The sequence below is a fragment of the Priapulus caudatus genome, unplaced genomic scaffold (genome assembly GCF_000485595.1).
Source record: "Priapulus caudatus unplaced genomic scaffold, Priapulus_caudatus-5.0.1 Scaffold715, whole genome shotgun sequence".
Lineage (NCBI taxonomy): Eukaryota > Metazoa > Priapulida > Priapulimorpha > Priapulimorphida > Priapulidae > Priapulus > Priapulus caudatus.
Genome location: NW_014577776.1, coordinates 64,287 through 82,126, shown reverse-complemented (window position 1 = coordinate 82,126; position 17,840 = coordinate 64,287). Strand labels below are relative to the sequence as shown.

The 17,840-nt window shown below is 41.2% G+C and overlaps 2 protein-coding genes and 1 non-coding gene across 3 annotated transcripts in view; 2 read left to right on the top strand and 1 right to left on the bottom strand.

The window, feature by feature from the left end:
• Window positions 1-3: 3 nt before the first annotated feature.
• LOC106813023 (U6 snRNA-associated Sm-like protein LSm2) lies at window positions 4-4,265 on the bottom strand. The gene is made up of 4 exons (XM_014817064.1): window positions 4,168-4,265; window positions 2,437-2,504; window positions 2,061-2,151; window positions 4-974 (listed from the first exon to the last, which is right to left on the bottom strand). Exons 1-4 carry the CDS (start codon window positions 4,168-4,170, stop codon window positions 849-851), a joined length of 288 nt encoding a protein of 95 aa, XP_014672550.1. The 5' UTR covers window positions 4,171-4,265; the 3' UTR covers window positions 4-848.
• A 25-nt stretch (window positions 4,266-4,290) lies between these two features.
• The window catches only part of LOC106813017 (tyrosine--tRNA ligase, mitochondrial-like), a 19,529-nt gene continuing 5,979 nt past the window's right edge, over window positions 4,291-17,840 (top strand). The window contains exons 1-12 of the mRNA XM_014817060.1: window positions 4,291-4,377; window positions 5,734-5,844; window positions 6,552-6,702; window positions 7,024-7,199; window positions 7,359-7,460; window positions 7,596-7,710; window positions 7,953-8,031; window positions 8,664-8,773; window positions 8,894-8,992; window positions 9,138-9,204; window positions 10,936-10,963; window positions 11,020-11,126. Of these exons, the coding sequence (XP_014672546.1) occupies window positions 4,313-4,377; window positions 5,734-5,844; window positions 6,552-6,702; window positions 7,024-7,199; window positions 7,359-7,460; window positions 7,596-7,710; window positions 7,953-8,031; window positions 8,664-8,773; window positions 8,894-8,992; window positions 9,138-9,204; window positions 10,936-10,963; window positions 11,020-11,126 (1,210 nt within the window). The 5' untranslated portion in view covers window positions 4,291-4,312. The remainder of the gene's footprint in view (window positions 4,378-5,733; window positions 5,845-6,551; window positions 6,703-7,023; window positions 7,200-7,358; window positions 7,461-7,595; window positions 7,711-7,952; window positions 8,032-8,663; window positions 8,774-8,893; window positions 8,993-9,137; window positions 9,205-10,935; window positions 10,964-11,019; window positions 11,127-17,840) is intronic.
• Trnas-aga lies at window positions 13,241-13,322 on the top strand. The gene has a single exon. It is a non-coding gene; the product is annotated as a tRNA-Ser (tRNA).

Below are 17,840 nucleotides of genomic sequence, written 5' to 3'. Positions count from 1 at the left end.
TTATGCATACAAATTCACTAATAATATTTATTGTCATATAATTACAAAACAAAAAGTGAAATTGCATGGTTTAATAAAAAATTTGTTTAGGCAATGAAAATCATGATTGTGAGAACTATAAGGAGGCTAATCTTTACACAGATTTAAGCAACAATAGACAGATATTGTAACTAATTCATGTTAACCAAAAAACATAATTTTTGCCATTGATATCTTCATTGACACGTAGATATATAACCTTTGGCATAACTAGTTCCTCAAACTTATAGGAATTCATAAAGTTTCTATATGAATGTATGTTTCCAACACATTTGCTGTTTATTACATTATTATATGTAATAAAGCTAGTATAACATATAGTATAGTTTTTTTGCCAGATTTGTAAAAAGTATAGTGAAATTCAAACCTAATGTAGCAACTAAGCAAAAATAACAGAAAGGTGAATTGGTTGATCACCATGGTAACTGCAAACACAGGCACATGGACTTAGCTGGCACTCGATGAACATGGTCTCAGCTTGCAGTGCACAATTACCATGGTTACGGTACACACTGATGTAACATAGTCACAGATTGCTCCAGACGACTCCTATGGTCGCAGCGACGACCAACTCGGCCAATACAGTTGCCGGATGATTACCATGGTTACAGCCAATATTGGTGGGTGAACATGGTCACCGTAGTTGCTGAACAGTTACCATGGTTACAATTCTGAACGAAGTGTGAATGAACACGGTTGCCTCTTGCTCTAGACAATGAGTACTAGTAACGCCAGCACTATTTGATGACCACGAAGACACAATGAGTCCTGATAGATGAACACTGTTTCATGATTGCGATTAAGCTCCATCACTGCTTGCTCTGGGCTGCCTCCTTGCGTGCTGCATCTTGTAAGAGTTGCGTGTCACACTCATCTGCTGGCAACTGGACGTATCGCACCACGGATCCTCGTATAAAACAGTTTTTCACGGACAGCTGGAAAATTATGAGAGGATTCTTTTTTTCTTGCATAGGCAGAGGAATTTTGGCTGCAATTGTCACTTATATATAGAATACTTATTAGCTGCAAGTTGTCAGTGTTATGTGCAAAATTTACATTCTTTACATACCTTTACATTGACGTTTTTTTTTACATGTTTGCTACTATATAATATCAGGAGTTCATGAAGACAAAGGAGTTTGACTCGTATTTGGTACCGATTTCACTACATTTTTGTCGTATGAGTTTGATGTGAATAAAAATACAAATGTATACAAACATGAGCTTCTTTTGTTCGCTGGTCCTTATTCTATCTCCCGGTAGTAATACAAACCGCGTAGCTTCCTTCGTTTTGACGTAAAACATACTTTTGCACGACATGGTTTTCACGTTATTTACCGTCGTGTGGCGTTGCCAAGCCGCAAATTCTCATGCACAGCAACTCGAAGGAGGCGCGGCAGGGAATTTAGGCCGTAGTCTAGCCGAGTGCAGAAAATGCGCTTAGAAATTAAGTTTTGTTGTGCCCATGCTGGGTTTAAAAATTAAAACTATTTTACATTTAAACTATAGTTAGAATGCCTTGTTTTTATGGTTGAATCCAGCAGTTTTTTTTAAAATAAACGCTGCGCTGGTAAAATATCTGAACTACTTCACCCGCGGAGGAATGATGTGTATGAATCTTAGCGAGTAAATTGACGCTCCAGCTGATTGTAGCTTTTCGCACGTTTGCGTACGGGAGACACGATCCCTGCCGCGCCTCCTTCGAGTTGCTCTGCATGAGAATTTGCGGCTTGGCAACGCCACACGACGGTAAATAACGTAAAAACGTGCAAAAGTATGATTTATGTCAAAACGAAGGAAGCTACGCAGTTTGTATTACTACCGGAAGATAGAATAAGGACCAGTGAACAAAAGAAGCTCGTTTGTACATTTGTATTTTTAATCACATCGAACTCATACGACAAAAATGTAGTGAAATCAGTACCAAATACGAGTCAAACTCCTTTGTCTTCATTAACTCCTGATAATATGCATATACACATGCTACTAGGTATATCTACGCAGTGCCACTGAATAATTACCATGTGTGGATATTTGTCAGGGTCTGTCACACTTATATCTGTTAACTTGATGTTTAAGTACTGATCCACAGAGTGCAGTGTTCCACATATACTACAATAAAATAACAACATTAACATGAGAATATAGTATAATACTATGAATATGCCCTTCAGCTTTATAAAATATTATTAAAGACTTATTCTAAATGCTCAACTGGCAAGACTCTAATAAATATAAGTAACATTTAATAAATATTAGAAATTGTAATTTCTTAGCATCTTGTACATTTTGCACATATATAAATTTTCCCTTGCTTGTTTGCCATACTACATACTCCTGTCACCAAATATTACGTACAATTTATTTCAAGTGACTATCACTATATAAGTCACTTACCTGAGATCATTTTTCAATTCCACAACCACATCCTTCCCAACAAGGGATTTGAAGAATGAGTAAAAGAGCTGAAAAACAGAATGCTATGTTACCATATATATACACAACTCACAAGACAAACTGTCAATCACACTAAAGCAACTATAAATACTCTCAATCAATCAACACACAGACAACAACTAATTTCCTGTTGTGGTAAATAGATGATATTAAAACTATAAACTGTTGAAAAGATTGGAGTTGCCAGTGGCACTGCCACTGTGTTGTACAGATAAATTTGAAAGATGGCTAAGAAGATTTATTGGGCAATTGAGACACATTTCCTCTACTTTGGAGCTTGGTATGTATTGTTGGTAGGGCCTAATAAACAAATCGCTTTTTATTTTCTTAGTATTGGTACTGTTTTGTCAATGCAACAGTATAGCCTGCAGCTGTGACTCATAGTCACAGCTACCTTCAGTGTGACCAAATACATAATGTGTAGATGACTGCCGAAAGGAACATTGTCAGTAGTTTGTGGTTGATTAGACAGACCACCGGCAGAGGTACCGACGATGTATAAAGGCTAGCCGACAACAAGCAACAAACAGTGAAGAGTAGGCCTGTACCGTAGTATTTGGACGCGCGCCCGAAACTGGACGCTCCTAAGTGGGCATGCGTGCAGGCGCCTCTTGTTTTGCAAGGGCGCATGCACAGCATGCGCAGTAGTCATCTGCGCATCTCGCCCATCGAAAACGGTCGCAATAAACAAACATAGCGGCCAACCAGGTCACTCATGGAAACATTTGATTGAAACAATTTGCAATGTAGTAAGTTAGTAAGACTGTGTTATGTGTGTCAGGTTACAAGGCGAAACAAAAAGAAAACAAAAGAGCATGGCTGCTTTTTCTATGGCCCTGCAAACCAAGATTCAAACAAAAAGAAAACAAGAAAAAAACAAAAGAGCATGTGCGTATGCACACTTAGGAGCGTCCAGTTTCGGGCGAGCGTCCAAATAGTACGTAACCTGTATAATACAGTCGTTATGTTCCGCACGGCTACACTAACGCCTGTAAGCGAGCGCCGCGCCAGAGGTTCGCGAGCCTCGTTATCGATCGACCGTAAATGGTGTTTGACTGATGGCGGGGAATCGGATTAGCGGCGAGCAATCGAGCGTACAGAAGTAAATACGGCAAAACTTCGCCCCAGGCGAATACCTGATAAATGGAAACAATCTAGTTAATGGCTTTGGCAGAAGCGTGCACTAATTGCAGTTATAAATTCAACTTGAATAACTTGAGAAATGACGTCAGGCAAAAGCCTGCTCGCTGATTGGACGACCTAATCACAGTCGCTGCGACCTGCTCACTCATTGACCGGTCTGGCTCAGTCAGCAGCCACCCACTTTCATATAGACTATAGTAACTAAGTAAGGAGTTTACGCTCTGGTGAGTAGGCCCTCTAGCGGCCGTTACGATCAGGAGCGGTAATCATTAGCGACTAACGTTAAATACTACGGTACAGGCCTAGGGCCTACGGCAAGTACTAGGCCTACTAGTAGTAGTACTAGTAGTAGTACGGATAGCTCTACTAGTACGGACTACTGAGCTACGACTACGAGTACGAGATAACCGGCGGGGAGGTGTTGTTGGGTAGGGCGTACATTATTATTTATAGCTCTACCAGTGTAGCCCAAGCTGCTTAATATTGTTATATAGGCGGCAGCATCGATTAAAAAATTGTTTATCTTACCATTTTAAGTATAATTTCGCTATTTCACACCAATGAAGCTTTATAATTTATTTTACACAACACACTTGCCGCTTTACTAAAGAACCACGTGGGACAATCAGCCAATCGTTGGTGTTACCCCTGGTGGCAGAAGTCAGAATTCAATATGGCTGCGCCCATGAAACATGTTGAAGCTATGCTTCGTAGTTTTCGTTTGTGTAAGACCAAGAGGTAAGGCACACCAAACTTATTAAAGAAAGTATAGCGTAGACTAGTTGATGTTATATTAGTGAGTCGTGAAATTTTGATAAAAGTTTAAGCTAAAACGAAAATTTAAAGTTGAAACTGCACTGTGTGTGTGTCTGCGACCAAACTGATCTCTGTATCATGTATGCTATTAGCCACAAGTTCCCATCTCGCTTAACACTACGTGGCGAGAGGCCTCCGCCAGTGTACCGCCAGTGTACAGTCCTCCGCCGTGTAACTAGTCGGAGAGCCTGGTCGGTTTAGTATGCTATTAGTATTAGTATTACTAACAGTAACAGTAACTGGATAGCAATTACCTACTGAGGCTACTCCACGTTCAGTGGGAAAGCGATGCCACGCCGCCACTGGCCGCTATCTTACAAGTACTAGTAGTACAACCATTCTGCACTCGCCCAAAAGCCGAACTCTGCCGGTGTGCGCTCCATAACTTTTCACAAGGATTATGACGAAATGAAGCTCATTTCATCATTCTCATTCGCATGAAAACAAACTGATTATTACCCGACAGAATTTATATATGTAATAAAGAATGTATATAGATCAGGAGTAGATAATAGGGAAATTCCCTATTATCTGCTCCTGATATAGATGGATAGAGAAACGAGAAAGAGAAACAAACGATGTGATTCTGCATAGAGGTTTTGCGCGTGATGTCACAAGTCATGTGAATACTTGGCTCAGCCTATTGTGCCTATTGACTATTCTATGATAATATTCCTACTGAGAGTGGTCATGGCATCTGGTGGCTACACCTAGTATAGTGGCCACTTAGAGCTATTCAGTTAGTATATATAGCGATCAGTGGTCTGTGACATATGACCTAATGAAATCCGATTTTGACCACTCAGTTCTGTGTGTCTAATTTAAAGAAAGAAAGGTACTAATATGCATCTTCCTCAGTGCTGTTAAACCTAGTGTTTTTGCTGTGTTCTCGACATAGGTCGAACATTGGCAGGCTGAGCAAAAAGATGTTGGGCCAATGTTGGGCCAACGTTGGCCCAATGTTGGCATGTTGGCCCAATGGCTGCATGCTATCTGGATTACTACTACTAGAGACCATACAGAAACACTAATCATTCTGTTTTATAACTCATAGCTGACAGAACATACATGAACATACAGAACATACACATATATACAAACTCGAAATTATGAAGGAGGCCCCCTGCACCATTAAACTGGAACACATTTTTGGCTGAGCTCAGTCCTGACAGTAGCAAGGTGTTATATATGGATTACACACATGCTTGAATCCAACTTATTAATTGTATCAATTGCACTTCATAACTCAATTACCTGTATTCAACTTTTTATTTCCAGGTTACTGACGTGTTCTCGGCCAAGAATCAAGATGGCGAGGCAGTACAGTAAAAGAAACGTTTTGGAGCTTCATGAGCGTGGATTGTTCCAGGACATATTCCCGGATGCAAAGTCAGTTCATTATCCAAAAACCATGTAGTAACAGTAAACTAGTAGTGGAAAGTATAAACGGTATATACTCACTTTCGAAATTACTGATACGATTAAGTTTATCCTGTTTCCCATGATATGTGAAAAAAAGACTCGTAAGTTCATCAAACAAAAAGTTACACATATAATAACTTTGTGTTTAGACATGAGTCATGATACCAAAATGATAAAGATTTCCTTTCTAATGAGTTTTACCTTCTACAAATAATGGATATAATACCAGTGTTTCCCCTTGTATATAATAAGTGAGGCGGGGTTGCCTTGCTAATTTTTCCTTCTGCCTGGCTCAGTATTTTCTGAAATTGCTGTTTGCAAATTATCGCCCCCCCCCCCACTCGTTATCTGGCAGGCACTTCCAAGTCCCGGGTTCTCCTCCTACGATTGCTAAATCGTACACGGCATCCTCCTAGGATTGATAAATGTGCCACACATCAAAGCTAACACTGTAGCCACAACCATGCTTGCTACGCACCAGGCATGTTACAGCCAGGCATGCACTAGGCAAGTTTAATATGAAGGCACTTACATCAGCACCTTAGACACACACTTATTCAACCCTGTCCCATCGCTCATGGTTTTATAGAAGAAACACTGTATACAGGGGAAACACTGTAATACTACTCTAAATCAATTATATCTAGGTTAAGTTCACGGGCAATTTTTTTTAGCAGAAAAGCACTTGTGGATACACTCAATTCTGGCAGCCAGTGTATTTACTGTGGATTTGATCCTACAGCAGACAGCCTGCACATTGGAAACCTCCTCGCTCTCATCGCTCTCATTCATTGCAGTAGAAGTGGACACTCACCAATTGTTGTGGTTTGTACTGTTTTATATCTGCTTGCACAAGACTTTCAGTTTAGGTGTTTTGACATGTGGAATACTATCAGTTCGGTCCCTACATACATCTGCCAACAGTAGTGGCATAAATCTTAATGGCTTCTACAATGCAAATCTTTGGATCATCATCGATATTCCCGAAATACATTGCACTTTTTAGGAATAGGAATTGTAGCAAGATGAGACGTATAGAGAAACACTGCAGCTATTGGAAACTTGTTTGTTTCTGCAATAATTTTGATGAGATACGTGCTGGGAAATCCCATTTGCTCTGTCAGATTTTTCTATCTTTTTTTTCAGCTAGGTGGCGCCACGGCGCAGATTGGAGATCCGAGTGGTAAAACGCATGAGCGTGATGCGATGACAATAGACACTATAGACACTAATGTGATGAGAATTCACTCAACTATCGAGAGAATCTTCACGAATCATCAGCAACATCTTTATCACTCAGAAAAGGAATTACCTTCCGTAAGGTGTGCATCCAAACTACCATAATCATTGCCATTTATATAAATTTCATAAATGTAAATGCAAACCTTACAATCATCTTAATATATAGGTAACTGCCTGTGAACAAGAAACTTCTATATTATTCTTAATTTTTATCGTTTAAATTAATCTGTGATCTACAGAATCATGGATAATAGGAACTGGTACAAAACTATTAATCTGGTGGACTTCCTAGCAAGCACAGGGAGAAACTTCAGAATGGGTCAGATGCTGGGAAAACAAAGGTATGAATGTTCTGTTGCTATACAATAACTTTTTTATTTGTTAGGTTATGGCACTTTTTAATTAACCCCACACGACAATTTCACATGGCTTGTGTGCTTGAAGTAATAAGTGATGGACCTTTTGTTATATTTTAGTGTTGAGACTAGACTACAGAGTCCGGATGGAATGAGTTTCACAGAATTTACTTACCAAGTATTTCAGGCATACGACTGGCTTCATCTATACAGAGAACACAACTGTCTATTACAGGTATGAACTTCTAACATTGTGGATATGCTTGTATGTGTGTGTTCAGTGACATGTATCCAAGTATGCGTATTGTGTGTATTTGTGTGTTACGTCCCTGTGTGTTTGTGTGTGCACGCATCCGTGCATGCATGTGGTGTGTGTGTGCATGTGGATATATGCGTGTGTGTCTGTGTTTGTCAGTAACTGTGGGTGTCACTTGAAATCATCATATCGTCCTTATCTCCTATGATATTTTTTTGCAGATAGGAGGGAATGATCAGATGGGAAACATGAAGGCAGGATACGATCTCATTAGTCGGATCACTAACAACACAGTCTATGGTTAAGTAAATCAAAAATCAAAGTTGTTTGTCATCAAAACTGAACGATGAAAACATGAAATGTACTTAAACACATGAAGAGAGTGGTAATAAATCTTTTTTACGATCCGTTTAAAATTTATAGACCTTGCGACAAAAGGCCTATATAGACCTACTGTGAGCATACTTGCAGTGTGCAAACATCGCGAAATGTTCTCATTAAGCCAGAAATGTGCTCTGAAGTTGACTATTTTGAAAACTTACGTCAGACGCAAGTTATTTGTACGAAGTGCCAGATAACGCAAAATAGTATCCTTATGCCATAGCGCAAATAGTTCCTGGAACGAAAACACTATATTTGTTTCCTGATTGCATATGTAATGTAGATAACGATATATGATTTAAACAATCGCTCCGCTGTGTCCCGGATGTGTAAACATCACTGTGGTGCTACTTTCGTAGGAGTAATTTCGTTTAGATTTTGAGAAGAAATGTTATGAAAGTAGCAATACAAAAGAGTTCTAGTGAATTTTTGCAACATAGACGAGCTCACAGTAGGTCTATATATTATGCATTTAGCTGTGAGGTTAAGCAACTTTAATGTATTGTTGTTACTACCACCCGTGTTGATGTCCACGTCTTGTCGATATACAGGATTGACAGTTCCACTGGTGCTGACAACCTCAGGTGACAAGCTAGGGAAAACAGCAGGCAATGCTGTTTGGCTTGATCCAGATAGAACTTCAGCCTTTGAGTTTTACCAGGTTGGTGTGACAGTCATTCATATGTAATAGCTTCAATTGCTTTTGCACGAAATACTACTGTATGTTACTTACATACTGTAGGTTTGGTTGTAATGTTGATCAAGAGTGTTTTTTTTTCAGTATTTCCTCAGACTTCCTGATTCAGAAATTGAGAAGTATCTAATGCTGTTTACGTTTCTTCCAACAAATGAAGTACAGGATGTCCTCAGAAAACACTGGGTAATTATCTATTGATCTCTGTGATTATATAAAAATCAAGTTGCCATTTTATATCCTAATGTATATTATGCTGATTTTCAATTTTCAATTATGACGTTTGGTTTTAAATCAATACAAACTGTTTCATGAATTTGTATTCTCACAGGAAAAGCCAGAAGGGAGACATGGCCAGAAGACCATTGCCAGAGAAGTGACGAAGCTCGTGCATGGAGGTAACATTGTGATTGATTGCAAGATATCTATACATTTTCTTTGGGATTTTCTTAGAAGATTCTTAGTCATATATAAGCAGATTCATTTTGAGTTCTATATCTATTGCTGCTATAACATTAGGCTTAAGAAAAAAAGACGTTTGTTTCTGCTAACGAGCTGAAACCAATGCATTTTTAGCTCATCTGACATAGTCAGATGCAGCTTGTAGAATCGCTTGTCCGTCCGTCCGTGCGTCCGGTCGTCCGATCGTCCGTCAACAGTTGGGCACAAATCTTAACCGCTCGACGTACGGTCACGATATTCGGGTCGTTGGGGGGGATCGTCAAAACGAGTTGGGATGTCGAAGCTGGGGGGTCAAAGGTCAAAGGTCAAGCAGTGTAAAAGAAGGGGGAACATTCCCTCCTTAACTTAAGGTATAGGGAAAGGAATATCAGAATTGCGGCACAAATCTAAACGGCTCGACCTAGGCTCGTGATAGTCGTGTTGTAAGCATCATGGTAGGAAAAGCCATCCACTGTGCCGAAATTGGAGTCACAGGTCAAAGGTCAGTGGGCACAGGCAGATTTTAGACATTTCTGAGGACATGGTCTGACGGAGCGATTGGAAAACTTTTTTGTTTCAGCGGTGACCTAGCATTTTTATGGCTTTATTGAAAGGACGCATGAAATGTCCCTTCTGCTGACATGCGAAGAGTAAGTGTCGGATAACCTTTTGACCCCTCAAGAGGACGGTTAAACTTGGGATTTGTTGACTGTCTGTTAGAAGAATTTGACTGCCGGGTTTGCTAGTAGAATCTATACATGCCTGGATGTATGAGGCTACAATGTCACAGTGAAATTTCAAAAGCCTAAATTTGGTTAAAGAGTGTATGTTGCCTTAAATCGTATAATTTCTATGTCATTCTGTACTGTCAGTATGTTACATGTAACGTATGCCACTGCCAGTGGCTGCTGCCAGTGCAATGAGTGCATGTGTTGGGGCAGTTTTTGCCTGCGTTAATTGGTTGCAGGTGGCAGCTCTCTATTGCAATTTGCAGCCTGTAGGCTTGCGTAGGTAACATGGATGAGTGCTTACCTATTCTGTCTTGCAAATAGTTGTTGGCTACTACGAATGATGGGAGCTTCCATCTTTAATCTGAAGACACTTAAACGTACGCGCCATCTCGTGCAACTTTCATAACGATCCCAACGAACATTCTTTTGAGAAGGTTCCTGAACCATCCCTGTGCATTCAACTGTTTCGGCGTGTATGTGAACACATTTGGACTAACAGGGTTTACTAGAATCCCTCCACTCCACCACAGAGTCACCGCAGTAGACGTTAGATGAGCGCTGTCGCTATGCGGCACTTGTTTATATTTTTGTTATTTTGTTTGCCGATCACAATAAAAAGTTTCGACACGGGGGTTTAAAATAGACTCGGTCAGGTTAGTGGAAACAAACGTCTTTTTTTAGGCTTAAATAAAATTGCATGTGGAGCAGTGTTTGCAAAGATTCTCTGTGATAAGAATATGTACATCCATAAATGATACAGCCAACATAATAACTAATACGTACGTTAATGTACGTTCTGTACATTGATACATATATTAATATTATGAGGATATATAATATATATATATATATACTCTGTGTTGCGTATAATATCCCTTGTGGTCATACCTCATTAATTGTTAGTCATGACACAAGGCGTAATCACTGTGTGAAGTCTCAAATGAAATGTTTTTTCAGATACTGGTCTATGGTCAGCACTACCGTTGCACTGATGCCTCCTATGGAAATGACGCCAATGCACTTTCAAGCTAACCGATGATGAGTTGGCGCTTTTGTTTCGGTGAGGCGGCCACTGGTCACACTGAGTCTGGACCCAGGAGTCACAGTCCTGGATCTTGCAATGAAAGCGCGTTGTTTCTCCAGGGAAGGTAAGCGCACATCAATTGAAGGTGTTCGGTATACATGGAAAGGGAAACAGAGGGCGAATAGAGAAAGGGGCTAATGAAACAACAAAGTTGAAATTAATACAAATACAAAGCTAATGAAACAACTGTTCCAAGGACAAGAAAGAACGCAACCCATTGGCATTGAAAACGTTGCATTTAGCAGCCCTGATGCTAACGAAATGCTGCCCCCTATTAGTGCGTTAATATGCTGCCGTTATTAGTGCGTAACTCACGTTAAACCAGCTTTTATTTACACCCAAGTTTCAGTTATTTTGCCATCATATAATTATTGAACAGCATTAGTGTATTTGTCCATTCTTAAATCTATATCTGAATTCTGCTGCCCCCCTCTCTCTCTCTCTCTCTCTCTCTGTCTGTCTCTCTCCCCCCTCTCTCTCTCTCTCTTTCTCTTTCTGTGTGTGTGTGTTGTGTGCGTGCGTGCGTGCGTGCGTGCGTGCGTGTGTGTGTCTGTCTCTCTCGCGCGCACTGTCGCACTCTCTGTTCTTCTTTCTCTCTCTCCATCTCTGTCTCGTAGTCTGGTTCTCACGCTCCCTGTCTCCGTCTGACTCTGACTCTGTGTCTTTCTCTGTGTCACACACACAACACTTTCTCTCTTCTCTCTCTCTCTCCTCTGCTCTCTCTCTCTCTCTCTCTCTCCTCTCTCTCGATCTCTCTCTCTCTCTCTGCTCTTTGTGTGTTGTGTGTGTGTCTATTCTCTCGCACTCTGGTCTTCCTATTTCTCAGTAGTTCATTTAACATTTTCCACATGCCTTAACATCAGTTGATGCTAAAAAGGATTATTGTTGCTGGAGGCTTCTACATCAATTATCAATCGAGTGACATCACTCTGAGTTAGTGCCTGATACAAGGACCAGCCCATTCTGCCAAACAACACCGACGACTGGTTGGGCGAGTAGGTTGAGCGACACATTCTTCTGCTTCTGCTAATAGGACAGAGCCCTCGCTGGCACGTACGTTGTCACACCAACACCGAGTGTCGCACTGCCTGGGTTTTTACACCCGCAAGTAGTTCTTCTCTACGTCCCGATTAGCGGAGACTCGGCAGTGATACAAGCCTGAATGAATGTTATTTTTATGTAAGAAGCTCACGTTCATCAGGATATCCTCTCCGTTTCCTTCATCCTAATGTAGACATGCTTTTATTGTACACAGGGAAGAAAATTATTATGTTGTTCGACTGGTGAACATGTGAAGTGTTTCGAATCTTCCGTAAGAGACAGATGTGGTCTGTCAATATGCACGGCAAAAGATCGACTGCACGGGCAAGCTTTCCTGAAGAGCGAATCAACAAAGAACTGCATAACCCTGGCGTTTTCAATAACACTATTCACGCAATAAAATGGAAAAGGCTCTGCTTTTGTTAGTGATGATGTAACTGTAGATGGACTGCAATATATTGATAATTGATGTAGTTCAAGTCAATATCAAGTAACTCAATGGCAACCATCTATTGTCGAATATCACCTGACTATCAACATGCAGTTATTACAGTCAACTCTGTCTGTTATGACTTATACTTGTTATCCAGCTGTCAACGCTTTGCTCAATATCATAAAAGTGTTCTTGATCCGTAATAAAATGTGTTTGAAATCCTGTATTGATATAACGCATTTCTGAGTGTTGTAGAAATACTACTGGCATAGCATTGCATATCTGGAACGGGGAGTAGTAGAAACTCTATTAATAGAAATCTCTCTATTTTGAGCTCGATCAGTGATGCTGCTCTGTGCTACTCACTTCTCAGCATCGTCGAGTGTTGTAAGATGGCCATAATACATTACGAAAGGAGTATTAGAAACCAGTAGTTGAGATCTCTGGTGGCCTTGTGCTGCAATAATTATGCTTATCAAAGCGCATAATTATGTGTCTGTTTGAGGTAGAGATACATAGATGATTGAGAAATTATCAATATATATATATATATATATGGCTTTAAATACGTGATTAAAATGTATTTCCTTGCCTATCCCGTTAACATGTACACAATCTTACAAATTATGGACAAGATATAGTGATTTACACCGACTTGAATATTAGTCAAGTGAATGAGGCGTGTTTCACGGAAGTAGATGGTGGCAGTCGTGGCCGAGTGGTTAAGGCGACTGACTAGAAATCAGTTGGGGTCTCCCCGCACAGGTTCGAATCCTGTCGACTGCGTTATCATTTTGATCAATAACGCAATAATTACGTTCTTTCTAAGTTCAAGATTTTTACATTTTCTTATTGCAACATTTTGTTTGTCACATAATTTATAACGCAAAATATTGTCCTCGTAAGGGCCGAAATAAGGGCCGAAATTTTCTCGTTCCTCAATTATAAATTGGAAAGTACAATGTCTCACCGATACCGCACGATCTACTCTATCTTATCTATGACACAAATTCTAAATGGATCCTCTAACCAGATATACTACGTCGCCCTGTTTAGTGTTAAAACTTTTGTGCGACGTGTTCAAAACTGCAACACAGAACGAACATTTTTACGTTTTGAGAGGTCTAATTTCCCAGAAATATATAGAGTCTACTATATTGTTTCTATGGGTGTAACTAAGAGCTAATAATACTTATTAGCTCTTGGTGTAACCAATCTCTCTTTGAGATTGTTTACCTCTGATAATATATAGTGATAGATTGTGCCTTGCCGTGCCGCGCCTTGTCACAAGCAAAACTAAGTGCATATATAATTATAATGTAGTAATATAGTAGCAGTAATATTGCTGCGTCTATAATCGAACAAATGACAGCTGCATATGCCTCAGTTCACATATAGAGTTACGATAAGAAAAAAACGCGCGCGCGTGTGTGTGTTTAAAAAGCCCCCCCCCCCCGCCGCATATGGTGCGAATTCGGCGTTCACCAAATGCGCACCGCGTGCTAGCTGGTTTACGCATATATAGCAGGAGTAGATAAAGGGATTTATGTAGGTTTAAAGTAGATCCCTTTATCTACTCCTGATATATAGGTTTACGTTAACCTGTATGATACAGGCGGTATGTTTCGCTTCGCTACACTATCTACCGATCGTGACGGTCACTTCCAAGCTTGTATCGCAAAAGCGATCTCAACGTGCACAAGTGTGAAAGCATGCGTGAGTGGTGAGAAGCGAGCGAGGAGAAAAGCTGGTGGAAGGAGGAGGAAGGAGAAGGCTCGGTGGAGAATGAGGAAGGGGAGAAGGGAGAAGGTGGTTGAGAAGGAGGAAGCGGGAGAAAGCAATGGTGAGGAAGGAGGAGGGGAGAAGCTGACGTGGAGAATGAGGAAGGAGAGAAGGGAGAAGCTGTGGAAGAAGGAGGTGGGGAGAAGCTGTGGAGAAGGAGGAAGGGAGAAGGGAGGGCAGGTGGTGGAGAAGGAGGAAGGGAGAAGCTGGTGAGAAGAGTAAGGGGAGAGAAGGGGTGGGTGGAAAAGTCGGCAGGGGAGAAGGAAAGGTGGTGGAGAAGGAGGAGGCGGAGAAAAGCTGTGGAGAAGGAAGGAGGGGAGAAGGAGGAGAGAAAGGAGCTGGTGAGGAGGAAGGGGGAGAAGGGAGCTGGTGGAAGTAAGGAGGGGGAAAGGAGAAGCTCGGTGGCGACGAGGCAGGCGGAGAAAGCTGGTGGAGAAAGAGGCGAGGGGGAGAAGGGAGAAGGTGGTGGAGAAGGAAGAGGGAGAAGCTGGTTGGAAAAAGAGAAGGGGAAAGCGGTGAAGGAGGAAGTGAGAGAAGCGAGGGGGAGAGGGAGCTGGTGGAGGAGGAGAGGGAGAAGCTGGTGGAGAGGAGATGGCGGCAGGTGGCCGCGGTGGCGTCACATTTCACGTTGAGCCGTGGATAGGCGCCTAAGAGTATCCAGTTAGTATAGCTGAGAGGGTCCTCATGTCCCCCGGGGTACTGCCGGAAGCCTACCCTGGTCACGGTGGGGTATACCGGAACGTACCTGGTACTATATACAATATGCCGGACAGCGGTACCTCGCCTACTCCACTATACACGAGTACTAGGTAGTCGCCTACAGACCTAACTACCCGTAACCCGAACCTCATCTATCCTAACCCTAACCCTAGATCCTAACCCTAAACGCATATCAAATAGGTGACCAGGGTACGTCCGGCAGTACTCTGGGGGACATAGACCCTAATGAGCGTTAGTATAGTAGCAGCATCAGTGGTCCAACTACACACAATGCCGTCTAAACAGGGAATTGCTCGACCTGTTGATTGGAAGATTAAAAAGTAGACCCCCCACTCTTTGGAAGATAAATAATGAATTCCGGACGTCTTCGTATTCACTGGTCATTAAGCCGCGCGTCGCATATTCTGCTAATTAATTAGACTAATCGCGCTTGCAAAAGACTCAAATTCACAGACGAGATTAAGGCTACAGACATGTGCCGATACTAATAGCTAGAATTTATAGAAAGAATGTAACATCAACTGCCTTCGCGTCCACCTATGATGGTTAGTCACAAAAAACCAAACCTGCAATGGCAGCGCCCACCTTCCACCACACTCACCAGCGGATGAACGAGTAAGATATAACGAGTAGATATACTCAGTAGAATTGAAGCAGAGCGCGAGGCGCCATCTGTCGTGGAGTTGGGTTAGTACAACGTTCCTACCCCACTACCCCGATCCTTATACCCCCACTCCACCACATCCACTTCACTCCATATATAGTATAATATCCACCTCATCGATGATACTCACCCCTACTATCCTCATACTCATATCAATTTATCATATCATATCATTCATATACTCATGATATACTATATACATATAATATCATATCATATTCATAATCAATAATCATAAATCATGATCATATACCTGCATATATCAATATATATTCAAAATATATTATTCATAGAGATCAGTGGTTTAGACGCCATGTACCGCGGTAAGCATCCGCGTCACATGTACCCACCATTGTTGTTCCAGCTGCTGCGCACAAACCCTTCGATCGGCGTGTCCGAGGAGTTTAGCCCACGAGAGTAAATCGGAACCATCGAGCGCAGACAGAGCGCCCCTCTTGAGCTCTCGTTCATGCCGTCCAGCACGCAATCGTGGACGTGAAAGAATAGGCGTTGTATCGCCCTCTATTCTTGCTACCAGCCTACAACTGCCAGGAAACAAATATAGAACAAACATTTAGCTTGTTGTGTTTCATGCGCAACAAGAACCCTGGACGTGAAACTCTCGCTGTTTCGCTCAGCTCATTAAATGTCCTGTTTCTGCGCCCAAGCTTAATTATATACAAGAATAATCTGGCTGGCAATGTATATTTGCATTAAGGAGTTTTCATTCTTAAAACTTATGTAAACTACTGTTTTTACATAAGCTTGCAGTAATTGTATGCTATTTGTGAACATTTAAAACGCTACTAAAGTTCTTAATTATACATATAAAACTATTATAAAATACCCTTGCCATCCACAGCCCTTGTAATCCCTAAATTTTTTTCTCTTTGTAATTCGGGCTAAATATAATGTTGAGAGTGGTTAAAAATATTACGTCAGCTGAATTTCCTAGCACCATCAAGTAGTACATTTGTGTTGTTATTTGTAGCAAAAATGAAATGATATGAAAAACTACATTAGTGTTTTGTTTACTTTTCATGCTTATATACCTTCTTTGAATGCCCTAAATTTGTACGGTGAAAAACAGAGAGACCGCCCAGTATCTAAACAGTTACCTGGGGAATAGTGTTAGAACAACAGAAATTACTCGAAAGTCTAGATTTTGCAAATTTAAACGGCAACGTAAAAAACATTTGTTATCAGGTGAGAGTTTGAGGATATACTTTAGTACTGTTTAGTTCTTACTTTAAATGTCAAAAATGCAATTTTTTTTACACGAAATTTTTACATAGAATTCGTGACGTAGCCCTTAAATACGAACGCCGCTATTTACAATTATTATTTCTTTGGCCGCTCAGTTATGTCTACTAACGGGTGGTGACTTGTAGTGAGATTCTTGGAAAATTGTTAGGCAAACAGCTTCGCAGTAATGGTTTTATAATCCTCCGCACGATGAGTGTAGGCGGAACGTATTGTTTTCGCGCCGGTTTGTGTGTTTGTGTGTGTTGTGTGTGTGTTGTCGTGTGTGTGTGTGTGTGTTGTGTGTGTGCGTGGTGTGTGTGCGTGTGTGTGTTGTGTGTGTGTGTGTGTGTGTGTGTGTTGTTGTGGTGTGTGGTGCGTGCGTACGTGCGTCGTGTGTTCTGTCTCTCTGCTCGATATTTTTGCAACCCGTTAGACAGTAAATCTTCAAACTTGTACAGAGGTGGACCTTAGGGGCGGTGGAACCGCTATGATCTTTTGAGTGCCCTTCCCCACAGTTAAGGGTGAAGTTCCCCATTTGATGAATGGATAGATTGAAAAATACGATAGATTGATAGATAGATATGCGCTGAGTGCGAGCCGTGGCAGGTTGGAAGGACTTGATTCCCACGCCCAGTGGCGTGTGCCCATGGCGAATCCGAACTGCAAGATTAAGTGCAGACTATCTACTGTATCCTTAGCATGTGGTTGCGTGTTTGTAAGTCTAGCAGCCACGCACCTAGTGCAGTAACTGAAAATCGTGCATGTTTCCAGGGAGATTTTCCATTAGATATTCTACAATGTGTTTTTTTTAAAGCATTTAACCCAATCAAGTAACAAAGCAAAGTGTTAATATCGAACCTGAAAGGCGTAGAGCGAAAATCACAAAAAATTGA